Source organism: Petaurus breviceps, unplaced genomic scaffold, assembly GCF_028583685.1.
Source record: "Petaurus breviceps papuanus isolate PSGF00001 unplaced genomic scaffold, PetGlider_PUasm1.0 90919, whole genome shotgun sequence".
NCBI lineage: Eukaryota > Metazoa > Chordata > Mammalia > Diprotodontia > Petauridae > Petaurus > Petaurus breviceps.
The window spans coordinates 28,881,254-28,906,975 of NW_027187378.1; the positions used below are offsets into that span (position 1 = coordinate 28,881,254).

The following is a 25,722-nucleotide window of genomic DNA, read 5'->3' on the forward strand; positions in this document are numbered from 1 at the left end:
TCTTCACATACCTGAAGAAAGTCATCATGCCCTCTTTCCCAAAATAAACATGCTAAGTTCCTTCAACGGATCCTTCTATGACATGTTTCTTTATTTTGCTGGAACCTCCACATTGCAACATAGCAATCTCCTCTCACTGCTTTCTCTCTGGCACCATCTACCTCCTTTCGACCAATCCCCTAGTTGTGAAGGGTGGGCTCTTGCTTCTACCTGCCAAGGACCAAGCCTTCACACTACTTCCAGACTCTCTCTTCATCATGCCCCCTCTTTCCAGCATCCGTTGTGTGTTATCTTCCTTGATCAGAATTGTAAACCCTGGGGCAGCTAGGTGGCACAGTGAATAGAACACCAGCCCTGGAGTGAGGAGGACCTGAGTTCAAATGTGACCTCAGACATTTAACATTTACTAGTTGTATGATCTTGGGCAAGTCACTTAACCCCAATTGCCTTGCCTTCCCCCCTTCCAAAAAGACAAAAAAAAATTGTAAACCCTTTGGGCGCACGAACTGCTTAACTTGAATGTATTTAACTCCCTAGGGCTTAATATAGTTTATGGCACTGTACGCACTTATTAAATGCTTTATCTACCTGAATTATAGGGACTCAAGGCCCTTTACCACCCCAGTAGTCCTTCTCTATGCACTTTCCAGCTTATAAATGCTCTTCAATTGTGGACCCCAGAAATACATACAATACTATCCCAATGTGAGTTGATGAGGGTTGAGTATTGAAGTACTATACTATATATTTTTCCTAGAAGCTATGCCCCTCTTAAAGCAGGTCAATATTTGATTAGCTTTGCTGGCCTCTACATCACATTGTGATTTTGACTTAACACAGTCAACTCAATTAAACACATTTAGGGTTAGTTCCAGGAACTATGCTAAACACTGGGAATACAAAAACAAAGACAGTCACTGCCATCAAGTTTACATTCCAATGGGGAAAGGCAATACATATAAGGGAGCTGAAGGGGAGGGAGGAGGATTTGATGGAAAAGTCCACAGAATCAGGAGCACAGTAGTGAGAGGTGTGAAGCAATGAGCATTGATTGACTCTTCCTCAAAATGGAGGTTCTCTATGGAATTTAGGAATCAGAGAATGGAGCCACAGGAGCAGAGAGAACTTTCACTGTGAGAAGGCTACAGGGGTAGAAGTATCTTCCAGGATGAGAAGGTTATTGAGACATAGTAGAGAACAGAATGTCAAGAGTGGAGCCAGAAGTTTTGAAGGAGTTCATGAAAACCCCCTGCTCTTTTTTCAGAACTGCTATCAAACAATGCTTCCCTACTGCAAAGTAAGGTACTCCACCAAAGGCCTGCCACAGTGACATCCAGTTAGTTCTGAATAAATATGATTGCATTCTCCTCAACTCCTTATCCATCCATCTTTTCCAAGAGAATGAGATACTTTATCAAAAGCTTTGGTAAAATCTAAGTAATCTATAACCAGAGCAATCTGCTCATCTTTTAATCCTATCTTAGAAAAAAAAAAAAGGAAATGAGGTTAGTCTACCATAATTTGTTCATGAAGGTTGGCTCTTTATAACTACCATTCCAATTGGGTATTGATGAGTATCTGGTCACTGGATCCAGATGGCTCTGGAGGAAAAAGTGGGACTGGTGACCTTGCACAGCTCACCCTCATTCAAATCAAAGTCAACTGCAAGTTATGTCATCATTTTCCTGATGCCATGGTCCTGTTCAAAAACAAAGGACAAATACAACCACCACTCCAATATCCAGACTTTGCCAACCACCTCTTTAATTTTAATTTCCCAGGAATCAAAAGCAAGATCACCAACCTCTAGTTTATAGACTATTCTCTTCACTTTTTTGAAAATCAAAACATTTGTTCTTCTTCAATCTTGCCATACCTAGCTCATTTTCCAAAATCATTCAAGTATCACTGATCATGGCTCAACAACATTATCTGCCAGTGATATTATTACTGTTGTTGTTTGGTTTGCTTTTTATAGGACTGGAAGATAAAATTTCTTGGGACCAGGTGACCTGAAATTCATCAAGGGCAACTAAATGCTCTCTTACTAACATCTCGTTTAACTTGGTTATCAACTCCCTCTTAAGTCATTTCTGTTCTGTCATTTCTGGTTCATGTGACCTTTCACCTTGTCAGAGAAAACAGAAACAAAACAAGAAGTCAGTCTTCTCTCTGGTATCAGTTATCATCATCCCACCCACCCCAAATAGAGGTCCTAAGTCCCTTCCTTGATCCTATTTCTCATCATACAGCTAAAAATAAGACTTTTTTTTTTCCTTATCCTTGGCATCTCTTCCCAGGTAGAGATCACCCATAAGCTCCAGCAGTTCTAACACTATTTTTACAGAACTTGAATACATTCTTCTATTCATCCTGGTAACTGACCTTGTTTCCAAATCTTCTATATATTTCTTTTCAAAATCCAAGTTAGATGGTGAGCTCACTGTGCATCCACAGCAAGCTCTTCAGACAAATATCATTTTTCTAGTTCATGGGAATTGTTCCCCTTTGTGCCTTCAGAATTTCATTCTTGAGTAAGCATTTGACTCCATGAAATAATACCTACTTTTCTATGAACCCTCTGAAATCTGTTTTCCCAAAATCTAGAGTAAATGTCAGACTATGCCAAGATTTCCTCTTTCTCTATCACAAACTCTAGGATGTAGTGGTAAATTTCACTTCTTCTCCCCATTTCCCCACAGGATTCCTATCATTTGCAATAATGTAAGCCAGTTCCTCCATATGAGAATCAGATCCGGAACAAAAAATTTTCCTTACCAGTTCTTGCACCTTGCAAGACAGAATTACCAAAAGGCAAGTAAAGAAATTATTAACTGCTCTGCTTTTAGCAGAGAGAGCTCCAAAAAATGTTTTAATAACTAAAATCCTCCATCAGTACTATATCATTCTCCTTCTGTGCCAGGCAAACTCTTCATGTACTTCCTATTTTTGTCCATAGGGTCTATAGCAGGGGTGGAGATCTGTGGCCTCGAGGCCACATGTGGCCCTCTAGGTACTCAAGTGCATCCCTTTGAATCCAAACTTCCAGGGATGCCCGGATTTTGTCTGTGAGGTCTTCTCCCACCTCCATACTCTTACATGGGCTATCTATCCCCCATGACCAGAATGTTCTGCCCCTTCACTACCTCTTAGTTTCCCTAGCTTCCTTCAAAACAGTTCCTATCCCACCTTCTTTAAGAGGCCTTTTTAAATGCTTGTTGACTAGCTGGGTTTTTTTTAGATTTAATCTCCAATGAATTTCAGGATATCTCAACTACTTTTCTTCCTTCTTTGTGTCAGTCAACAAGCAAATATGCTTACTTATATGCCAGGCATTAAACTAAGTGATGACAGTATGAAAGCAAAAGACAGTCCCTGCTCTCAAGGAGCTCTCACAGTCTAACAGGCAAGACAACATGCAAACAACTCTGTACAAACAAGGTATATACACAGTAAATTCGAGATAAGATAATAACAGAGGAAAGACACTAGTATTAAGGAGTAATAGCCAAGGTTTCTTCTACTGGAAGGTAGGATTTTAACTGAAACTTGAAGGAAGTCAAAAGATGGCAATGAAAAGAGAAAGAGTTCCAGGCATGGAGGACTTTATAGCAACTCTCTAAAGCATCTTAAATTTTCTTCTTAAACTTTTTCCCCTAGTGACCCCTTTTTGCATTTTGGCAAGCTTTTGTTGGCCTGAGGGTATGCAGAATGCAAAAGTGTGCATGCTTTGTGTTCATAACCAAGGCTGCAGTGAAGCTGTGAAATATAATACTGGCAAGCACTTCCAGAAACACTTCGGATTCATTACGCTTTTGATTTTGAATTAATTTTTGGTCATTGCAAGTTCAGAAACCTCTTACTGCTGCCAAGTTTTTCACAATCCCAAATGGGGTCGAGATTCACAGTTTAAAGGAAGGGTTCTTAACCTTTTTTGTGTCATAGATCCCTTTGACCGTCTGATGAAACCTATGTACCCCTTCTCAGAATACAGTTTCAAAACGCACAAAATAAAATACACAGTAGTACCAAGGCTAGCAATTATTATTAAAATACATTAGAAAAGTAAATAAATCACTCGTTAGATTCTCACTATGAGCCAGGCACCATGCTAAGTGGTGGGGATACAAAAACTCTCAAGGAGCTTACAATCTAAGAGGTAAAAACATCATACAAAGAGTTGGGAAGGGGTAGGGGTGACCATTCTGAGAGGGGATGGCAGACCCTATATAGATAAGGTAATTCCACATAGGTAGGTAAGACCAGAAAGTGAGTATACTGGCTAGTTCTGATGATATGGTGGGTCAGGGCAAGTACTGAGCAATCATCTAGTTGGCCCCAGGATAGAACCATACTCAGGGGAAGTGAGTCAGTAGGGAAATGTATTGTTGTTAAGAGAGTTATTTTTTTTTAATTGGTTTAACAATTTAACTGACCCTAGGTTAAAAACAACTGCTCTACAGTTACAGAAGGGAAACAGAGTTATGGGTAGTCAATCTTCCAATTTCCTCATCTATAGCATAAATACTATGAGCCCAAAATTCTGAAAGGATATTGGGGAAACTTTTGTTAGAGGTAGCCTATATGACTTTATTGTATTTTTAGAATTTAATAGAAAGGTACAGAAAGGAAAAAAGTCTTAACACAGCCCTCTAAAATCCTTCCTCATATTTGACTACTGTTTTGAGGTAAATTCTAACCTCGAAATTCAAAAATATTTTTATCAAAAATATATAAAGGGAAGAGGAAAAAAGTGAACAAGAGTGGGATCTGAGTAGTAAGTAAATTGGTACTGGTATATGTATCACTCCTCTTTCAAAACCAGTATATTTTTCTTTTTTCTCTAAGAATGAACTTTGAAGTCCAACTTGAGGTTCTATGTACCTCATCATCTATGTATGATTCTAGGAAGAATGGCCCCTGGAATGAGGCGCTTTTAATATTTTAAAGCTGATTATAGGTTTCCTCCTGTCATCAAGGGTCCCCAATTTCAATGGGGTTAGTTTTCTCCCAAATCTTTAGTAAGTACCTTTTGCTTAAGGGTACACCAATTATAATTTGTATTTTTCAGAATTATCATAAGATTTTTACAGATGAAGTTATATTTGGTTAATTTTCTCTATGGCTACTAGCCTATCTAAACGTTTACAATTCCTTCTAAAGAGGGAAAATCTTTAATATTCTCTTGGCCTTTCTTTCGGTTACAGAAGCACTGTTGTTTTCATTAGGGTCAGCAATTTCTGATTCTGCTGCCAAGAGCTAGGTTACAGCTAAAGTACGGAATGGCATTCACCAAGCACAATGAATCTTCGCAATTTAGGTCATACTCTTATATGCTTTTTTCTAATTTGTATAATAAGAATACATATATGCACAACAAAATCAGAGACTCCAAGTTAAAAGAAATCTGAGGTCATCTAGTCCAGCTCAAGATTGACCAAATATCCCTCAACAACAATGCGAATAAGGGTTCATAAAAGCTCTGTTTGAAGACTTTCAGTTTCATTAAGTTTCAGTAAGAGAATTTCTACTAACCTCTCAGCTAATGTTCAGTATCTTATCAACAACTGCCATTAAGCCATCTCAAACTGCACATCCACTAGACATCTTAAACTAAACACCTTCAAAACAGAACTCATTACATCTTTCCTCCTAAACCCTCCCTACTATCTACCTTCACTATTACAGAACCAACATGCTCTCAATCAGTCTTGCAACCTAGTAGTTATCCTCAATTTCTCATTTTCTCTCACCCTCTAAATATCCAACCTGAATTGCCAAGGTCTATTGATTTCTCCCCTGCAACATTTCTCAAATATGCTAGACTTCTAGAAGTAGGGTCAAGATCTCTTTTTGAACAAATGAAGAAGTGTGGTTCAAGCATTACTTCCTATTCCTCCCCTCTACCCCAACCCACCCTTTAAAAAGCTCTTCCATGGCTTTTTTATATGAGAAAATTTTCCCCATTCTTCCTTTCCATTTCCCTTTCTACCAGGACATCCCTTTTTCTCACCGGTCCAATTTTTTTTTTACATTATTTCAACATAATTGACTTACTCCCACACCCTCTATCTATACAGAATCCATCTAACTATTCTAATAATGATAAAGCTCTTAGAAGATGCAGGTATCATCTTTCCACATAAAAAGGTACAGTTTAACCTTATTGACTCCCTTCTCTTTTTAATGGTTAGTTCATCCCATTCACATTTCTCTATTCTGTTTACCTTTTTATATTTCTCTTGAGCATATCTGAAAGTGATTTTCTATTCCACTCTGGTCTTTTCATCAGAAAAGTTTGAAAGTCTTCTATTTCATTACATATCCACCTTTTCCTTGAAGTTTTATACTAAGTTTTGCTGGGATCACACACATACACACTCAACTGGTCATAGAAATCTATCTTACCCCATAGGGAAGTAGGGAGAAGGGGGTTAAGAGAAAGAGGGGCAGGGATGATAAAAGGGAGGGGAGAAAAAAGAAGGCAAGTGAGTTTCTAAAAGTCAAACAGACTTTAGAAGGACAGGATAAAAGGAGAAAGAAAGACAAATAAAAGAAAACAGGATGTAGGAAAATGCACATTTAGTAATCATAAATGTGAATGGGATGAACTCACCATTAAACTGAAGCAAGCAGCAGAATGGATTGGAAACTAAATACTAACAATATTTGTTTACAAGAAACACACGAAACAGACATGCAGAGGTAAAATAAGAGAATGGAGCAGGCTTTCATTGAAGTAGAAATGGCAGAGGTAGCAATCATGATCTCAGACAAAGCAAAAGCAAAAACAGACCTCATTAAAAGGGATAAACAGAGAAACTACATCTTGATAAAAAGTCACAGACAATGAAGTAATAATATCAATACTAAATATATTTGCACCAAATGGCATAACATCCAAATTCTTAAAGGAACAGTTAAATGAATTACAGGAGGAAACAGCACAATTATACTAGTGGGAGACTACAACTTTCCCCTCTCAGAGCTAGATAAATATAACCATAAAATAAGAAAGAAGTCGAGGAAAAGATTAGAATCTTAGAAAAGTTAATAGATATGATAGACCTCTGGAGAAAACAGAAAAAATAGAAAGAAGTACACCTTTTCTCAGACATACAGGACACCTTCACAAAAACTAAGCATGTATTAGGTCATGGAGTGGGGAACCAGTGGCCTCAAGGACATATGCTTTGAATGAATTCAAACTTCACAGAACAAATCTCCTTAATAAAAGGATTTGTTCTATAAAACTTGGCCTCAGTCAAAAAGTCACACCCATAAACCTAGAAGGTCACAAATGGCTTCAAGGCCACAAGTTTCGCATCCCAGTATTAGGGCATAAAAACCCTCACATCCAAATGCAGAAAAGCAAAAACATTAAATGCACCCTTTTTGTGGAAGCACGGAATAAAAGCCAATTGAAAACTAAATAATCTAATCCTAAAGAATGAGTTGAGTCAAAGAACAAATCATAGAAACAACCAACAATTTCATGAAAGAGAGTAACAATAATGAGACAAGATTCCAAAATATGTGGGATACAGCCAAAGCAGTACTTGGGGAAAATTTTATATGTCTAAATCAATAAAAGACAGAAAGAAAAGATCAAATTGGAATCCAACTAAAAATACTAGAAAAAGAACAAATTAAAATTCACTAGCTAAACTCCAAAATGGAAATTCTGAAAATCAAAGGAGAGATTAATAAAAATGAAAACTTAAAAAAAAAAAACAACCCACCGAACTAATAAATAAAACTAGAAGGTGGGTTTATGAGGGGAAAAAAACAAAGAAAAATCATTAGTTAATTAGATTTTTAAAAGGAAAGAAGAGGGAGTCAAGATGGCAGAGTAGAAGCAGGTCCTCCCTGTGGCTCCAGATTCCACCTTCCCCAATTCAGGTAAAAGGGGACTATAAACAAACTTTGGAGCTGCAGAACCCACAAAATGACACAGAGAAGCTAATCTCCCCCTCAGGACAGCCCTGCAGGAATTGGCCAGCCCAGAGCTCTGGGAGCCCAGCCCAGCCCAGCCCCATGAAGAGGCTTTAGCCCCAGGGCAGGCCTGACCAGCCCCTGGCAGGAGGGACTCCAGATTACCAGCAGCTGTGGCAGTCCAGAATTATCAACACATAGATGCTAAGGACAAATTAAGAGGTCAGTGCACAGTGGACTTTGGGACCCAGCAGTTGGAAGTGCATCGGCTTTTGCCCCTGGGGCGAGAAGCTGCTGAGGGCTGTGGCACAGCCCCTGCCACATGGCAGCTTCAGTTCCTGGCCTGCAGAGTGTAGGGGGACCAAGCAACCAGTCTGAGGGATAATCGCTCTTGCTTTAACCTGCTTGGATCTGGATTGGAGTCTAGGGTGGAGATCCTAGGGTGTGTGTCCAGCTTGCCAGAGCATGTGGAGGCTTCAGAGAGGGCACCTAATACCTGCGGCAGCTGAGAAAACCCCAGCATTTGGTACAAAGCTCCCCTGTCTGGTAGCAGAGTCCTACTGTGGCAAAAAAGCCCAAAAGTCAAGTAATCGAGTGGCAACATGACCAGGCAAAGGAAACAAAGCAGACAGAAGAACCCAACATTAGACTCCTATTTCGGGGACAAAAAGGATCAAAGCATGGAACAGGAGGAAGGCAGTGAAGTCAGAACTCCTGCACCAAAAGCTTCAAAGGAAAATATGAGCTGGTTACAGGCCATAGAGGACCTTAAGAAGCAGATAAGGGAAGTGGAGGAAAAATTGGGAAGAGAAATGAGAACAATGCAAGAAAATTATGAAATGAGAGTCAACAGCCTGACTGAGGAAAATCACACCTTAAAAAAATAAACTAACTCAAATGGCAAAGGAGGCTCAAAAAAGGCAATGAGAAGAATGTCTTAAAAAGCCAAATTTGCCAGATGGAAAAAGAATCTCAAAAGCTCAATGAGGAGAATCATTAATTCAGAATTAGAGTGGAGTAAACGGAAGCTAATGACTTTATGACAAATCAAGATGCTGTTAAACAGATCCAAACAAATGAAAGAATAGAAGGCAATTTGAAATATCTCATGGAAAAAACCACTCACCTGGAAAATAGATCCAGGAGAGATAATTTAAAAATTACTGGACTACCTGAAAGCCATGATCAAAGAAAGAACCTAGAAATCATCCTCCAAGAAATTCTCAAGGAAAACTGCCCTGATGTTTTAGAACCAGAGGGCAAAATAGAGGTTGAAAGAATCCACCGATCACCTCCTGAAAAAGATCCCCAAAAGAAAACTCCTAGGAATATTATAGCCAGGTTCTAAAATTCCCATATCAAGGAGAGAATATTACCAGCAGCCAGGAAGAAATAATTTGAATATTGTGGAAACACAATCACGATAACCCAGGATCTGGCAGCTTCTACACTGAGGGATCGAAGGGCTTGATATGTGATATTCCAGAGGTCAAAGGAGCTGGGATTAAAACCAAGAATCATCTACCCAGCAAAACTGAGTATCATATTTCAGGGGGTAAAGTGGTCAGTCAGTGGAGTAGAAGACTTTCAAGCATTCTTGATGAAAAAACCAGAGTTGAATAGAAAATTTGACATTCAGATATAAGAAGCAAAAGAAGCATGAGAAGCTAAACAGGGAAATGAAATCATAAGGAACTTATCAAAGTTGAACTATTAACATTCCTACATGGAAAAACAGTAATTGTAACTGATTAAACTTTTCTCAGTATGAAAATAGTTGAAGGGAATAGAAATATATATATATATATATATATGTCTATATATGAGGGTATATGGGCATATGAATGCATATGTGAATGTGTGTACATATGTTTACAGGTATACATAGCTAGAGGGCACAGGACCAATTGAATAGGAAGGGATGATACTTAAAAGGTGAAATTAAGAGGTGAGAGAGGAATATAATGAGAGGAGATGGGGAGAGACAGAATGGGGTAAACTATCTCATACAGAAGAGGCAAGGGAAAATGGTTACAATGGAGGGGAAGAATAAGAAGGCAAAAGAGTATGGGTCAACCTTATTCTCATTGAATTTGGCTTGGGGAGGGAATGACATACACACTAAATAGGGTATCTCACCCTACAGGAGAGTAGGGGGGAAGGGGATGAAAGGAGGAATGATGGAAGGGAGGGCAGGCTGGGGAGGAGGGAAGTTGGAAGCACCCACTTTTGAAAAGGGACGGGATCAAAGTAGAGAACAGAACAAGTGAGAGGTGGGATAGGAAGGAGGGAAATATAGTCTGTCTTTTACAATATATCTACTATGGTAATGTTTTGCATTAGCTACATATGTACAACCTATATTGAACTGCTTATCTTCCCAGTAAGGGTGGGTGACAAGGGAGGAAGGGAATGAATCTGGAATTCAAAGTTTTAAAATCAAATGTTTAAAAATATATAAATACATATGTGTGTATATATACATATATTATTATTATTAATACTATTTTACATGTAATTGGGAAATAAGTTATACAGGCACTGGGGCATAGAGATCCACCATGCCCTAATGGAAAAGTGGAAAGGGGTATGGGAGAAAATATGGGAGAGAACAGATTGGAGGAGGGGATATCCTGTGGGACTGCTATTTTGGGGTGGTGGGTAGGGGAAAAACGGGGAGAAAATTTGCAACCCAAAATCTGGCAGAAATGAGTGATGTAAATCAGAAGTTAATAAAGCATTTGAAAAAAAAAAGTTAAGAAGAAAACCAAATTACCAGTATCAAAAATGAAAAGGCTGAATGCACCACTCATGAAGATGAAATCAAAGAATTATTTTGCCCAATTATATGCCAGTGAAACTGACAATCCAAGTAAAACAGATCAATGATTAAAAAAATGCAAGTTGTCTAGATTAACAGAAGAGAGAATAGAATGCTTAAATAACCTTATCTTAGAAAAAAAACTGAACAAGCCATAATTGAGCAGCTCTAGAAGAAAAATCCCCAGGACCACATGAATTCACAAGTGAATCCTACTAAATATTTAAGGAATTAATCTCAATTCTATATAAACTATTTGAAAAAACAAGAAAAAATCCTGCCAAATTCCTTTGATGACACAAATATGGTTTTGATACCTAAACTAAGGAGAACAAAAACATAGAAGGAAAACTACAAATCAATTTCCCTAATGACTATCAATGCAAAAAAAAATTTAATAAGATACTAGCAAGGAGATTATAGCAACATGTTACAAATAGCATACAATATGACTAAGTGAGATTTATGCTATGAATACAGGGCCAATATTAGGAAAACTATGAGGATAATTGACTATATCAACAACAAAAACAAAAATCATATCAATAGATGCAGAAAAAGCCTTTGAAAAAATGCAATACCCATTCCCTATTAAAAATATTACAAAGACTAGGAATCAATGGAACCTTTCTTAAACCAAAAGCACATATCTATGATGGGGATAAACTTGAAGCCTTTCTAAAAACATCAGGAGTGAAACAAGGATATCCATTATCACCACTATTATTCAATATTGTACTACAAATGCGAGCTACAACAAGACAAGAAAAATAAAATGAAGGAATAAACATAAGCAAAGAGGAAACAAAAACTATAACTCTATGCAGATGTGATATACTTATAGAACTCTAAAGAATCAACTGAAACACTAGATGAAACAATTAACAAATTTAAAATAAACCCATATAAATAATCAGTATTCCTACATACTATCAACAAAACCCAGAGGGAACATAAAGAGAAATTCCATTTAAATAACTGCAGACAAAATAAAATATTTGGGAGTCTACCTGCCAAGACAAACCCAGAGATTGTATTAATACAATTACAAAACACTTTTCACTTCTCAGGTAGGATTTATAACAGGACTAGTTCAATATTAGGAAAATTATCAGCATAATTGACCCTATCAACAACAAAACCAACAGAAAATCATAGGATTATCTCAATAGATACAGAAAAAGCTTTTGACAAAATACAATACCCATTCCTATTAAAAACATTAGGGAGTATAGGAATAAATGGAATCTTTCTTAAAATGATAGGTAGCATCTATCTAAAACCATCAGCAAGCATTATATGTAATGTAGATAAACTAGAAGGATTTCCAGTAAGATTATCACCATGTTATTCAATGTGCAGTCTAGCAATGATAGCTTTTGCAACAAGAGAAGAAAAAGAAACTACAGGAATCAGAGTAGGCAAAGAAGAAAAAAAGCTGTCGTTCTTTGCAGATGATGGTGGTATATTTAGAGAATCAAATAAAACACTATTTGAAATAATAAACAACATTAGCAAATTTGCAGGATATAAAATAAACCCACATAAATCATTGGCATTTCTATATACAACAAGAGATAGAAAGAGAAATTCCATTTAAAGTCACTGTAGACATTATAAAATATTTAGGAGTCTACCTGCCAAAACAAACCCAGAAAATGTATATGAACACAATTACAGAACATTTCACACAAATAAAGTCAGATCTAAGTAACTGGAAAAACATCAGCTGCTCATGGCCAAGTTAAATATATTAAAAATAATTCTACCTAAACTAATTTGCTTATTCAGTGACATACCAATTAAACTACCAAAAAATTATTTTACAGAGCTAGAAAAAATAACAAAATTCATCCAGAAAAACAAAAGGTCCAGAATATCAAGGGAATTAATGAAAACAAATGCAAGAGAAGGTAGCCTAGCTGTACCAGATCTTAAATTGTATTATAAAGTAGCAATCATCAAAACTACTTGGTACAGGCAAAGAAATAGTGGTAGATGAATAGAACAGATTTTAGGTACACAAGACACAACAGTTAATGACTAGAGTAATCTACTATTTGATAAATCCAGAGACTCCAGTTTCTGGGATAAGAATTCACTATTTAACAAAAACTGGTGGGAAAACTGGAAAATAGTATGGCAAAAACTAGGCATAGACCAACATCTTACACCCTATATACTAAGATAAAGGCAAAATGGGTACACAAGTTAAGATACAAAGGCTGATACTATAAGCAAACTAGGACAGCAAGGAATAGTTTTCCTGTCAGATCTATGGAGAAAGGAAGAATTTATGACCAAAAGAGATAAAGAACATTATGAAATGCAAAATGGATGATTTTGATTACATTAAGTTGACAAGTTTTTGCACAAAGTCAGTGCAACCAAGATTAGAAGAGAAGCAGAAAGCTGAGAAAATTTTTATTGCTAGTTCCAAACTCAAAGTCTCTGATAAAGGCCTCATTTGTAAAATATATAGAGAACTGAGTCAAATTTATAGGAACATAAGTCATTTCCCAATTGCTAAATATGTCTAACACTAAATGGTCAAAGGATATGAACAGATAGTTTTCAGAGGAAGAAATTAAAGCTCTCTATACTCATATGAAAAAATGCTCTAAATCATTATTAATTTGAGAAATGCAAATCTAAACAACTCTGAGGTACCACATCACACCTATCAGATTGGCTAACATGACAAAACAGGAAAATGATGTTAGAGAAGATGTGGGAAAACTTGAACATTAATGTATTGTTTGTAGAGTAGGGAAATGATCCAACCATACCAGAAAGCAATTTGTAACTACACCCAAAGTGCTATAAAACTGTGCATACCCTTTGACCCAGAAATACCACTTCTTGGTCTGTACCCCAAAGAGATCATATAAAAGGGAAAAGAACTCACATGTACAAAAATATCTATAACAGTTCTTTTTGTGGTGGCCAAGAATTGGAAAGTGAGGGGATGCCCATCAATTGCAGCATGGCTGAACAAGTTGTGGTATATGAATGTCATGGAATACTATTATGCTATAAGAACTGATAAATAGGTAAACTTCAGAAAAACCTGAAAGACTTACATGAACTGATGCTGAGTGAAGTGAGCAGAACCAGGAGAACACGGTACAAAATAACAGTCACACTGTGTGATGACTAACTTTGACAGACCTGGCTCTTCTCAGCAATGCAAGGATCTAAGACAACTCCAAAAGACGGAAAAATGCTGTCCACATCCAGAGAAAGAACTATGGAGTCTGAATGCAGACAGAAGTATACAATTTGCTTTCTTTATTTCCTTTGTTTTGTTTCTCCTTTCTCCTGGTTCCTCCCTTTGGTTCTAAGACTTCATCGTAACATGACTAATTTGAAAATGTTTAATATGAATGTATACTGTAGAGCCTATATCAGACTGCATGCCATCTTCGGAAAGAGTGAGGGAAGGGAAGGGGAGAAAACCAAAAACTCAAAAGTTTATGGAAGTTAATGTTGAAAACAAAAAATTTTTTTTAAATAAAAGATATGTTACAAAGAGAAAACCCCCACTTTTCACACAAATAAAGACAGATCTAAATATTAATTGTTCAAGGATAGGCCAAACCAATATAATAAAAATGACAATTCTACCTAAATTAATTTACTTAACCTCATACCAAACAAGCTACCAAAGAATTATTTAATAAAGCTAGAAAAACAGTAACAAAATTTACCTGGAAGAACAAAAGTTCAAGAATATAAAGGAATCAATGAAAAAATGTTAAGAAAGGTAACTTTTGGGGCGGCCAGGTAGCACAGCAAGTAAGAGCACCGGCCCCAGTGCCAGGATGACCTGGGGGATCGAATCCAGGCTCAGACACTTACCGTGTTTCCCCGATAATAAGACACTGTCTTATTAATTGTTTTGGACAGAAAAACACCAGAGGGCTTATTTTCAGGGGAGGGCTTATTTTAATGAACATTGACAGCAATTTTAATAAACAGGTAAATGTGAACAAAAAAATGTACCTTTATTCAATAAGCAAATCACTGGGAAAGAACAGGATGACGCTGCATGATCACTGATGATCACTGCTGCAGCTCGGAGCGCGGTGTGTGTTTCACCTGGGGGGGGGACGGTGCATACAGAAGGTACTGTAATGTAGCGTGTAGCGCAGGGGATCACCTTCACTACAGTAGCAATCTCAATAGGGCTTATTTTCGGGGGAGGGCTTATTTTAGAGGAATCTTACACAGTAAGGGGAGGGCTTATTTTCAGGATAGGTCTTATTATTGGGGAAACACGGTAGCACTCACCCAGAAACACTCACCAGAAACAACACTTGAGCAAGTTACTTAACCCCAATTGTAAATACTATTTTCATTAGATCTCAATATCATCAATATCTCAATATTATCTTATATAATATTTCATAGTATAGTAAAAGAGCCCCAGACCTGGAATCAGTAGAGATCCAAGTTCAAATTCTGTCTCTGACTTATGAGGAAAAATCACTTAACCTCTCCTAGCTTCAGTTTCCTTATCTGTAAAATGCAGGTATTTGAAGCCTCTTTGTACAAAGCTATCTATGAAGTTCAAATGAGATAATGTATGTAAAGTGATATATAAATGTTAAATATTTTTAAATGAGAAAACTGAGACCCAGAGAGATTCCTCAAAGTTACACAGCTCCTTAGTAATACTGCCAGGACCTGGACCCAAGAACTAATAACACTCTAAAAATTTTTCCTTAAACTGTCCTCTCATTGTTAAAAGCCTTATCTCTCTACAGTTTAACATCTCACCTAAGCCTGTCTCATAATCCAAAATTATTTTTGATTTTTTTTTCTCCATTCCTCTACCTTCTACAAAAAGACAACTTTTAGTCCGGTAAGGCTGACAGAGACTTAATCTGATTAAATCTGATTAAAATGAGTCACACCCAAAGAGGAATGACCAACAAACTAAGCCCCCTGATGGACATTTGCACATTACAAAAATGTGTTAATCCAAATGAAACTCTATTTTTGGCAATATTGGGGAGAAGAAATTTTTGAGCTGAAGGACCTCACCTCAAATACTGTACTTGCCCTCCACCCCTCCAAATTCCCAGTTCCTCCCTCAAAAACTAAGCCAAATTCATTCAATGCTTCAACTAACATTTATAAAAAGCACTTATTACTGAGAAATACCACTGACCAACAGGAACGATACAAGAATTAAAGCATAATCCCTAAGGATTTTGTAATCTAGCATACAGAATGGAAGATTAGGAGAGATAAAACAAACAAATATATATGTGTGTATATGCACATACATATGTGTATATCTACATGTGTCTATATGTGTATTCAACTATTGCTCAGTAGAGGTGCTTAAGATAGGTAAAAGTGCAGAATGAAAAAAAAAGGTAAAAAGTTAGTTGAGATAGGATGAAATACCACTTCAGTCCCTCCTAGCTATTCTTTAGCTAAACTTAAGTCTGGCTTTAGACTCCATAATTCAACTGAAACTGCTCTCTTAAAAGTTACCAAAGTTAGGGGCGGCTAGGTGGCACAGTGAATAGAGCACTGGCCCTGGAGTCAAGAGGACCTGAGTTCAAATCCAGCCGCAGATACTTAACACAAAAACTAGCCATGTGACCTTGGGCACGTCATTTAACCCCAATTGCCCCCCCCCCCAAAAAAAAAAGCAAAAAAAAAAAAGTTACCAAAGTTCTCTCCAGGCTCTCCTGTTTTACTATTCGTCCTCAGTCTCCTTTGCTAAATCTTCGATCAGGTTACACCTGATGATGTCCACAACATAGATGTCCCACAAGGTTCTGTCCTAAGCCTTCTTGACCATCCTCCCAATCAACCAAGCTCCCACCTAGGTGTCATCATCATCAATTCAAAACATGAACTCATCCTCCTATTGATTTCTATCTTTGCAATATCTCTTGCCATTGTCTCTCCTGTGGCACATTGTCTCTCCTACAGCCACCATGATGTAGCCCCCCCCCCTCTATTATTACAATAGCCTTCTAGTTGGTGTTCCTGGCTTCAAGTTTCTCCCCACTCTGGCACATTCTCCACTCAGCTGCCAAAGTAATCTTCCTAAAGTGCAACTTTGCCTCCCCCACACTTCATAAACAACAAGGGCTCTCTATTCCATCTACTTGGTTTGTATTACAGGCACTTCATAACCTGGCCCCTTCCAGTCTTTCCAGTCATCTTACACTTTACTGCTCTATACTTAAATCAATAATTTAGCTATACTTGCTTGCTTATTGTCCCTCACGGAAGATATTCTATTTCCTAATTCTGTGTATTTTCATTGGCTGTCTATATACATAGATTGCACCATCTCCAGATTTCCAACTCCCTGGCCTCACTGGTTTCCTGGAAGTCTCAGCTCCTACAAATCTCACCTTCTGCAGAAGCCTTTCAGAATCTTTCTTAACCATAGTGCCTTGCCTTTGAGAATGTCAATTTGCCCTATACATCTTGTTTGCATTATTGTTTTTCCCATTAGAATGTGAGCTCCTTGAGGTAAGAAATGGTTTTTTAACTTTCTTATATCCCCAATACTTAGCATAGTGCCAAATACATAGTAAGCTCTTAATAAATTTTAGTAAATTCAATAAAATTTTTACCTGATTTCTGACTGAGGCACTGACTGAAATGGTGAGTCAATGGAGGCACAGTGTCTTCTTTAAGACAAATATCATTGATTTTTCAACCAATCTTTTTAAGTTGTGGTTACAAGTCCCTTTTTCAATTTTGTCACTCACTTGCCTCTAGAAATAATGGGGTCCAGGAATTTGGATGGAAGAAAAATTATATCTTCACTTCAAATAACTGTTTTCATTTGTAATCATGTGTACTTTCTTTTATGAATTTTAAAAGATCATTCTAAGAAAGACTCCATAGACTCCTGCCTGCCAAAGGGGTCCATGGCACAAAAATCGGCTAAGAACTCCTGCTCTACATGCACTCTAAATTGACAACATTCTTCCCAAGATTGGGTTCCCAGAACTGCTCACAATGCTGTAATGTAATTTAACTATCCAAGTATAATGAATGGGATGCTACAAGTCTACTTTCTATACAAAGTGCAACTTTCTATATTTTCTTCATTATAATTCTATAATCTAGACTCTCTTGCATAGCCAAAAATCACATTAGTTTTTTGGCAATCACACATCCTACTTACTCATAATGATCTTGTAGCCAACTAGAAAACCCTAAGTCTTTCTTAGGAAATATCCCCTTATCTTGTACTGAAGATTCTCCACAATAAGGTTTCCATTTACTTCTTCAACCTTCTCTCATACTAGAATTCCCTTTAAGGTAACCTACATTAGACTCAAAATAGGTCACTCATTGTACCTTACTCTTAGTCTGCCCTCTCATATCACTGTCTTTATTCACACCATTACCTATATCTAGAGCCCCTATCTCTATGCTTCATTTCTTCATGATCCAACTCAAGTGTCACTTCCTCCCTGAAGCCTTCCCCCAGTTACCCTAAAGCAAAAAGTTAATCCCACTCTCTTCAAATATCTCATAGTACTTCCAAGATACCTCTCAAATACAAATCTACTTTGTTTCAGTTATTTGTGCTCATCCATTTCATCCAACCCCATTCAATTGCAAGCTTTAAGTGCAGAGTCTAAAAACGGTACCTGGTCCATACGAGGAGCACTTAAAATTTGCCGAAGTGCTATCTAGAAACATGTCACCCCCGAACAACAGAAATGCTGCAAAGATCAAATGAGATGATATATATGTGAAGTGTTCAAAAAGTGCTACATAAACGTCATCTAACATAATCTTTGAATCCAACGGCCTTTTTAATGTCATCTTTCTTGAATTCTCCAGCATGACACCACTGACCCACCCACCACCCTTAACAACCAGTTCTCCTTTCACTTTCTTGACATGACAATCTCAAGGTTCTTTCCTCCTCCATCTCTGTCTTCCATCTTCTTTGATGACATTCACCTTTCTCCTAACCCTTAAATTATGAGCTGATCCCTAATAAGATTATGCCTTTTTCTTCTCTGTCTACATTCTCCCTCTTGGTGATAACAAGTATTCTATGGCTCAACTATTCCATCTATGCAGATATCTCTCAAATCTTTCTATGTCATTTCTACAGCTAAATAATTTCTAACTTCTTTCAGAGCTCTAATTCCCTATCACCAACTACCTACCATAAAATGCAAACTTCCTGACCAAAGTGACTGTAATATATGAATCTTTATATCATGTGTTCAGTAAATAGCAAGCAAGTCAGATCCTTTGACACAACAATCCCACTGCTGTGCATAGTGTCCCAAAAGTCTTAGTGCGGGTGGAAACCTATTAAAGCTTAAAACTTGAAAGCACTAAGACTTTTGGGATACTCTATATAATGAACTAACGCAAAGTGAAAAAGTAGAACTAGGAGAATTATCTACATGATAACTACAATAATTTAAATGAAAGGATGGGAATAGGGACTGAGAAAAGATTGACTCCCTCTACAAAGGCAGGTCTTCAAAGGTCTTCTCTTTAGGTCCCCCAGAAGGCTGAGGGGGAAGTAACTTGATCAAATTCTCAAAAACAGTGTCTGCCTAGAGGCAAGGTAGGTCAAGAGCCCAGGCCTTTATCTACTAACTACAAAAGATCTTAAATGTTAAATGAATACTAAATGACCATCTAATTCACTACAGCAAAGGCAAACTTTGGTGTAGAAAAGATGATATATATACAAAATACCCTTCCCTCCTCCAGGCAGAGGTGGGGGGCAGCAGAAGCAGAGGGATGTCATTCTGACCAATTTTGTTTAACTTTTCATTTGTTACAAAGGCAAGTTCAATGGGGACAGGGGGATGATACAATATAGGGAAATGACTGGGTTTTTTAAACATCAATAAAACTTTAAAATAAATAATTTTTTAAATGTATTAGCAAATCATGGGGAGGCTAGGTGGAATAGTGAATAGAGCACCAACCCTGGAGTCAGGAGGACCTGAGTTCAAATCCAACCTCAGACACTTAACACTTACTAGCCACTGTACCTTGGGTAAAGACTTGCCCAAGACCCCTCCACTCCCCCCTCGCCAAAAAATATATATAAGCAAATCCTATAGTCATACTACTGATTTTTTTTTTAAGCGATAAAGGCAAAACTTTATCCTTACTCCTAGTACATTTCATCTTGTTAAGTTTTGTCCATGGCTCCAACCTATCACAATCCTCATGGATCCTAACCATCATCCAAATGTGTTAACAATACAATCCAGAGTCATATGTTCCACAAATAAGAAAGCATACCTTGATGTGACTGATAAAAGTACTAAATACAGATATCTCTTAGTGGTTCATATATGAGACCTTCCTCCTAGAAGACAAAGATCCTTTAAATACTGCTGACTTTTTTGACCAGTAACAAATCTACCTGACTACATTATTACACTATCCTGGCCACACCTCTCCATCTTGTCCACAAAGTTAACATGAGGGACTTAATAGGATGCCTTACTGAAATTCACATTAGCCCTTGCATTTCTACAGCATTCCCCTGCACTTTCTAGTCTGATAACCAAGGGCTAGTCTCCTCCTGAACCTGGCATAATTCAGAGGGAACAAAGGTCTCAGGCCTATACCAGTGCTATCCTTATTGAAATATTGCCCATATCCCAGATCCTTGAATCTAGTATTCTGTCTCTTACCATCACCATCTATTTAAGAGCCTGACATAACTGCAGAACAACTACGTTCCCTCCATTCCATACTGGACTGTCATCTCACAATGTCTGCTTTCTAATTCCCTTGACCTTTCTAAAATGGAAATTCTGATGTTAACTTACTTCTAGATATAACCAATTCTATATTATTACTATGTACATATATAGTTTGTAATAGAAAAAGAGATAAATTACTTTTAAAAGACCTTTCTTTCTCCTTTAAATATAAATTCTTTTAGACTGAATTATTTTAGTATTTATATACTATTTACTACTAAACTATTTAGTATTTATAGACTACAACTGAAGTTCCTTTGGGATTCCATTCAAATAAATAAAACTAAATGGCACTACAATTCAGATGCAACTTAAGAGGAAAGTTTATTTCTAAATACAAACACAAACTAGATTAAAATACATCATGATCATGTCATATTCTCAAATGCCAAACTCACCCAAAAAATAGTTATCCTAACTTTCCAATAAAAAAAGCATTTTCTGATATATGTTTACTTCTCAAATGTCAATTAAGTGGTATCCCTGGGGATATTCTCAAGAAAACTAGACGCTTTTCACCTAAGATTATATGGAATATGTAATATCTTAAGCAATTAGAAGGGAAATAACATACTGTAAACAGAACTTAATCCAATCCAAAAAACATTTATTAAGTGCCCACCACGTGCCAGAAACTGTGCTAAGGGCTGGAGATACAATTAATAAAAATAAAGACAATCTGTGCTCTCAAGGAAGTTATGATATATTGGAGAAGGGAGAGGCACACAAAAATATGTGGGGGTTGGAGGAGACCAGGATGTACCCAACCTGGGAGCATCTCACACTGCTGAGTAGAAACTAGGAAAGGCAGCAGATGCAAAGGGAAGCTGAAAAGTTTGGTTTCTACCCTCCATAAAGGAAAGCATTGGGAGGAGTTTGGTACTCCAACCTCCAATTAGAGAGGAGAGGAGGCTGAGGGAAGGTAGTGTCAGTCAAGGCTTCAGGAGACTCAAGGTGAAGAGATTAGAGGCTAGGAGCTTAATTTAGGTGGGGCATCTAGTTCCAAGGAGTCACACTTTAACATCTGCAAAATTAACATTAAATTACTTTGCAAACTACCCCCTCTTTTCCTGTGCCACGTGGTCTCTGCAAAAAGTGACCCATAACTTTTAATTTTTATGTCAATTCTGAAAGACATTTCAAAGTCCATGGTTTAACTGTGCATCTATTTTTCTATAATTTGTGTAAATTATTTGTTGATGGATTGTTTCTGACTTGACAGAAGAGATATATAGTACGAAACTTTTAAGGTCAATAGAAATGGAATTATTTTTAATACAAAGCAGTGATATTTACAATAATTAAAATTAATCTAATGGATCTATGAACCCAAGGTAAACAACACAACAAAATTTGGAAATATCCCCTGCTCCCAAGAAAGAAGCTCTTCATAAGGGTAAGATTATTTCATCCACAGAAGCCAAATACAAAGATCTTGTAGAGATTTTAATAGAATTAAATTTATAACCATCTAATTACATTGTGACCTTTCCTCTTAGTATTACAGTAAAAAAAAGTAAATATAATTCTGATATCTAAGCTTTTACAGTATAATACTAGATTTTAAAATGGGAAAAGTTAAGTAGTAAATGTTACTCTGGTATGAAGTCCAAGTTTTGATGAAATGTTCTTGTCTGAAAAAAATTAAAGTCGTGGACCTCTTAAAATGTCTCTATCTCCCTCTCTCCCCTCTCAACAATAACCCTTTCAACTTTTAAGAGCAGATTTGAATAGATTTGTGCTTTGTACAGAGACTACAAAAAAACTGCCTTTCTTTTAATACTGCCTATTTCACAGGATCTCAAATGCTAAATAGGAAAAACAGATCAACAGGGATTACTCTTCCACATTGTCTCTACAAGTTCTTAAAAATAAATATGACCTTTATCATGTTCAAATAATGAGCAAGTTACATTGGAAGTTATCATTTCTGCCTACCATAAAGGGATGAAAAATGTTAGCCTAATCAAACATTATTATTCATTCTCCTCCCTCATATTTTTGGAAGCCTTGGTAATTTGTTAATTCTGTCAAAAATTCATTGTTAATGTAATATGCACTACTAACTCTAGGTGTTTGGAAATTAGCATCTCCTCATTACTTTCTGCCTCTCCCTGCATTTCCTTCTATTTCCTAAGAGCAATAGGAGAAAAGCTTTCCTCAATATAATAGTTTTCTCCTAAGCTCAAAAGGTGACTTTTTATACATTGTTAAAAAAAATAAACTGTATTTCTACTTCAAATAATTAATTTTCAAAATTAAGTTCATACAAGAGGATGGAATCATGATACCAACTGCAAACTACTTGCTCTACATCTCTTCTATATTCACAACCTTCACCAGCAAGAAATTAATAAGCTGCAGGCAGACTCTGCTTTTTAAGAAAAAAAAAATAACTGTTGCTAGTTCAATCTCAATATATAAACTAATGACCAGAAAAATTAAGAACTCCCATTCCAGTGTCCCCATTTACCTCCCCACAAACACTCAGACCCATAAAGCTGCAATTATTTTATGTAAATTTCATTAAGCCTTCCAACTTTCAATTCACAATATGCTGCATATGAGTAAAGAACAAGATGAACAATTCAACTAACAATGAATTTTATTTCTGTTCTTGCAGGTTAGTGACACTGCTTGTGTCAGATGCCCTAAACCAGCAGATCCTGGAGGTACTGCAAATCTTCTGCATTAAAGAGTCAGGGCAGCCTCGGTGACTTGTATCTCTTCACAGAAGCACTACATGTGAAGTGCTCTTCCCCATGTAAACCTCTCCAATCAAGTTAGTTATTTTCCAAACACCTTCTTACCTTCACCCTACTGCTTCCAGACAGGTACTTAACTTGGTTTGTCAAGGGAACATTGCTGATTTACTCGGGGATTAATAGAATTGTCAGCCTGTTAAGGCTCAGATGTAACCAAGCAAAAGGAACATCTGCAAGCGGCTGTTACCGATTCGACTGGCACTTGGAAATGTTCGGAGAAGGGAGAAAGAATATAGACAAGTTTGTGTGTACATCTGTACATCACCATTCTTCTCAAGTACCTGACCTGCCAACAAAAAATAAAGGTGGGGAAGAAGACCAGAAGAAACATACCTAAGACAATGCGTTCTCTGAATAAGTATTAAACACTTAACATTCATTGACATACTGCACAATTTCACCTGCCACTGAAAAACTACTGGGAGGTGGGAGGAGGGTTTGGGGACATCTGTTACAAAAGAATAGGGAAGAAGAAAAAAGGGAAAGGGAATAAAAAAGGGTTAAGACCTACAGAAGGGGACAGTCAAGGATTTCTCACACGACCCCACATAGGCCAGCGCAGAGGAGACAGGGAAAAGACAGGTCTCCCTAGAACGCAGACCAGGTACAGTGGAGGAAAGCAAGTCGGGGTACAGAGGCAAAAATAAGGAAAGGTGCAGTGGGCAGGTGATCGAGAGAAACAAGGAAGGATTTGGGGAAGAGTGAGGGAGGATAAGAGGAAGGCAAGGTCTTAGGTCTACGTACGACCTACCAGAGAAAGCAAGGCGGTAAGGGGAGGTTGGGGCCTCCCTCGGGACAAAAAGGTGTGGCCAAGGGTCCCGAAAAAATGGGGAGGGCTTCAGACCCTCAGGGAGAAGCACCAGAATCTTACTTTCAAGGGCCTGGAACGTAGGTTCTTCTACTACTGGGAACGAAGGAGAAGCGCATAAGGGGAGAGCGCTACCTGGAGGGCCGCATCCACCCGACACCCCGGCGCGCTACATACCCAGGCATCCGCCAGCCCGCCCACCGCCCCCTCCCCCGCCCCTTGCCCCCCGGCCAGCCCCTCAACGGTCCTCTCTTACCTCCACACCTGCCCCATCTGCAGCAGGTGGATGACCGACTGCCAGATCCACACCGAGAGGCGGCACAAGCGCTGGGCCCCCGGCGTGGCCGAGGCTCCCCCCACGCCGGGGCCGCCGCCCCCGCGGGCTGCCCCATGACCGTAGCCGGCCCCCATCATGGGGGGGCCCCGGCTGCTGAGCCCCTCCACGGCGCCCAGCCCTCCGCCAGTGTAGTCCTGCACGAACCAGCGGAAGCTGAGGCTCTGCACCAGAAGCGACGGCACCAGCACGAAGAAGAGCGTCAGCCCGAACCAGCCGTAGTCCCCCTTGCCGTAGTAGTCGAGGGCCAGCCACAGGTCGGTGCCCACGTCCCCGAAGAACACCAGCAGCGCCAGCACAATCCACAGGCAGTCGAGCCACGGTCGCTCCACCTGCGGCGGCGGCAGGGGCTGGGGGCGCGCGGCGCCGGCGGGGGGCGTCGGTTGGGGGTGCGCGGCGGCGTCCGCCGGCGGCTGGAGCGGCTGGTCCCCCCCGTCGGCGGCGGCGGCGCTGCGGCGCGGCTTCTTGCCCAGGAGGGAGCGCAGGCAGGCGGAGCGACAGCCCCAGTAGCACGAGGAGGTGTTGCAGCAGTGGCAGATGTGGAGGGAGCTGCTCTCGCCAGGGTCGCTGCCGTCTCCGCCGCCGCAGCCGCCTCCCCCGGGCTCCCCGTCCTCCTCGCCGCCGCTGCCCACCGCCTCGTCCAGGTTGTGCAGTTGGGCGAAGCCCACCCCCACGCCGCCGCCATCGGATTTCGCCGCCATCTTGACTCTCTTCCCAGCTCCGGAGGTTGGGGGGGAGGGATGGGGAGGGAAGGGGGAAAAGAAGGCAGGGAACGGGGAGGGGGGAAACGAATGGAGAGGAAGGGGGGCGGGGAGGAAGCGGGGGAGCGAACGAACGAGGGGGGAGTGGGCCGGGGAACCCCCTCCGCTTCCGGGTGGTACGCGTCACTTCCGGGCGAGCCCCCCAATCGCACAGCGCCCGCCGCTCCCCAGCCCGGCCCGCCCAGCCAAGATGGCCGTCCTCCTGTTTCTCAGCTGCTGGGCGGGGGGCCGGGGGTTTCTCGCCGCCAGGGCTCCTCTTTCCTTCTTCCGTTGACCCCGAAACCCATCAGGTTGACCCCTTGGCGTTTCAGAAACCCGCTGGGTAAGGTTGGGAGGTCCGAGATGATCCCTGGAGAGGACAGTGCCAGAGGCTTTGGAGGACCCCTTCCTCAGCGTTGCTGCTCAGTGCGTTTCTCTAGGAGAAACGCCCCCTAACCCCCTGCCCGCCGCTGGCGGAGGGGCGGGACCTAGGAGGGAAGGGGCGGGGTAAGTGTTGAGCAGGTGGTGCTATGTCACTTCCAGGAGATAGGATGACCTCATTCTGTACTT

At 39.3% G+C, this 25,722-nt stretch overlaps 1 protein-coding gene across 1 annotated transcript in view; it reads right to left on the reverse strand.

The window, feature by feature from the left end:
- LOC138152196 (XK-related protein 6-like) overlaps positions 1 to 25,113 on the reverse strand; it is a 93,977-nt gene extending 68,864 nt beyond the window's left edge. The window contains exon 1 of the mRNA XM_069075971.1: positions 24,335 to 25,113. Coding sequence (XP_068932072.1) covers positions 24,335 to 25,113 — 779 coding nt within the window. The remainder of the gene's footprint in view (positions 1 to 24,334) is intronic.
- Positions 25,114 to 25,722: the final 609 nt, after the last annotated feature.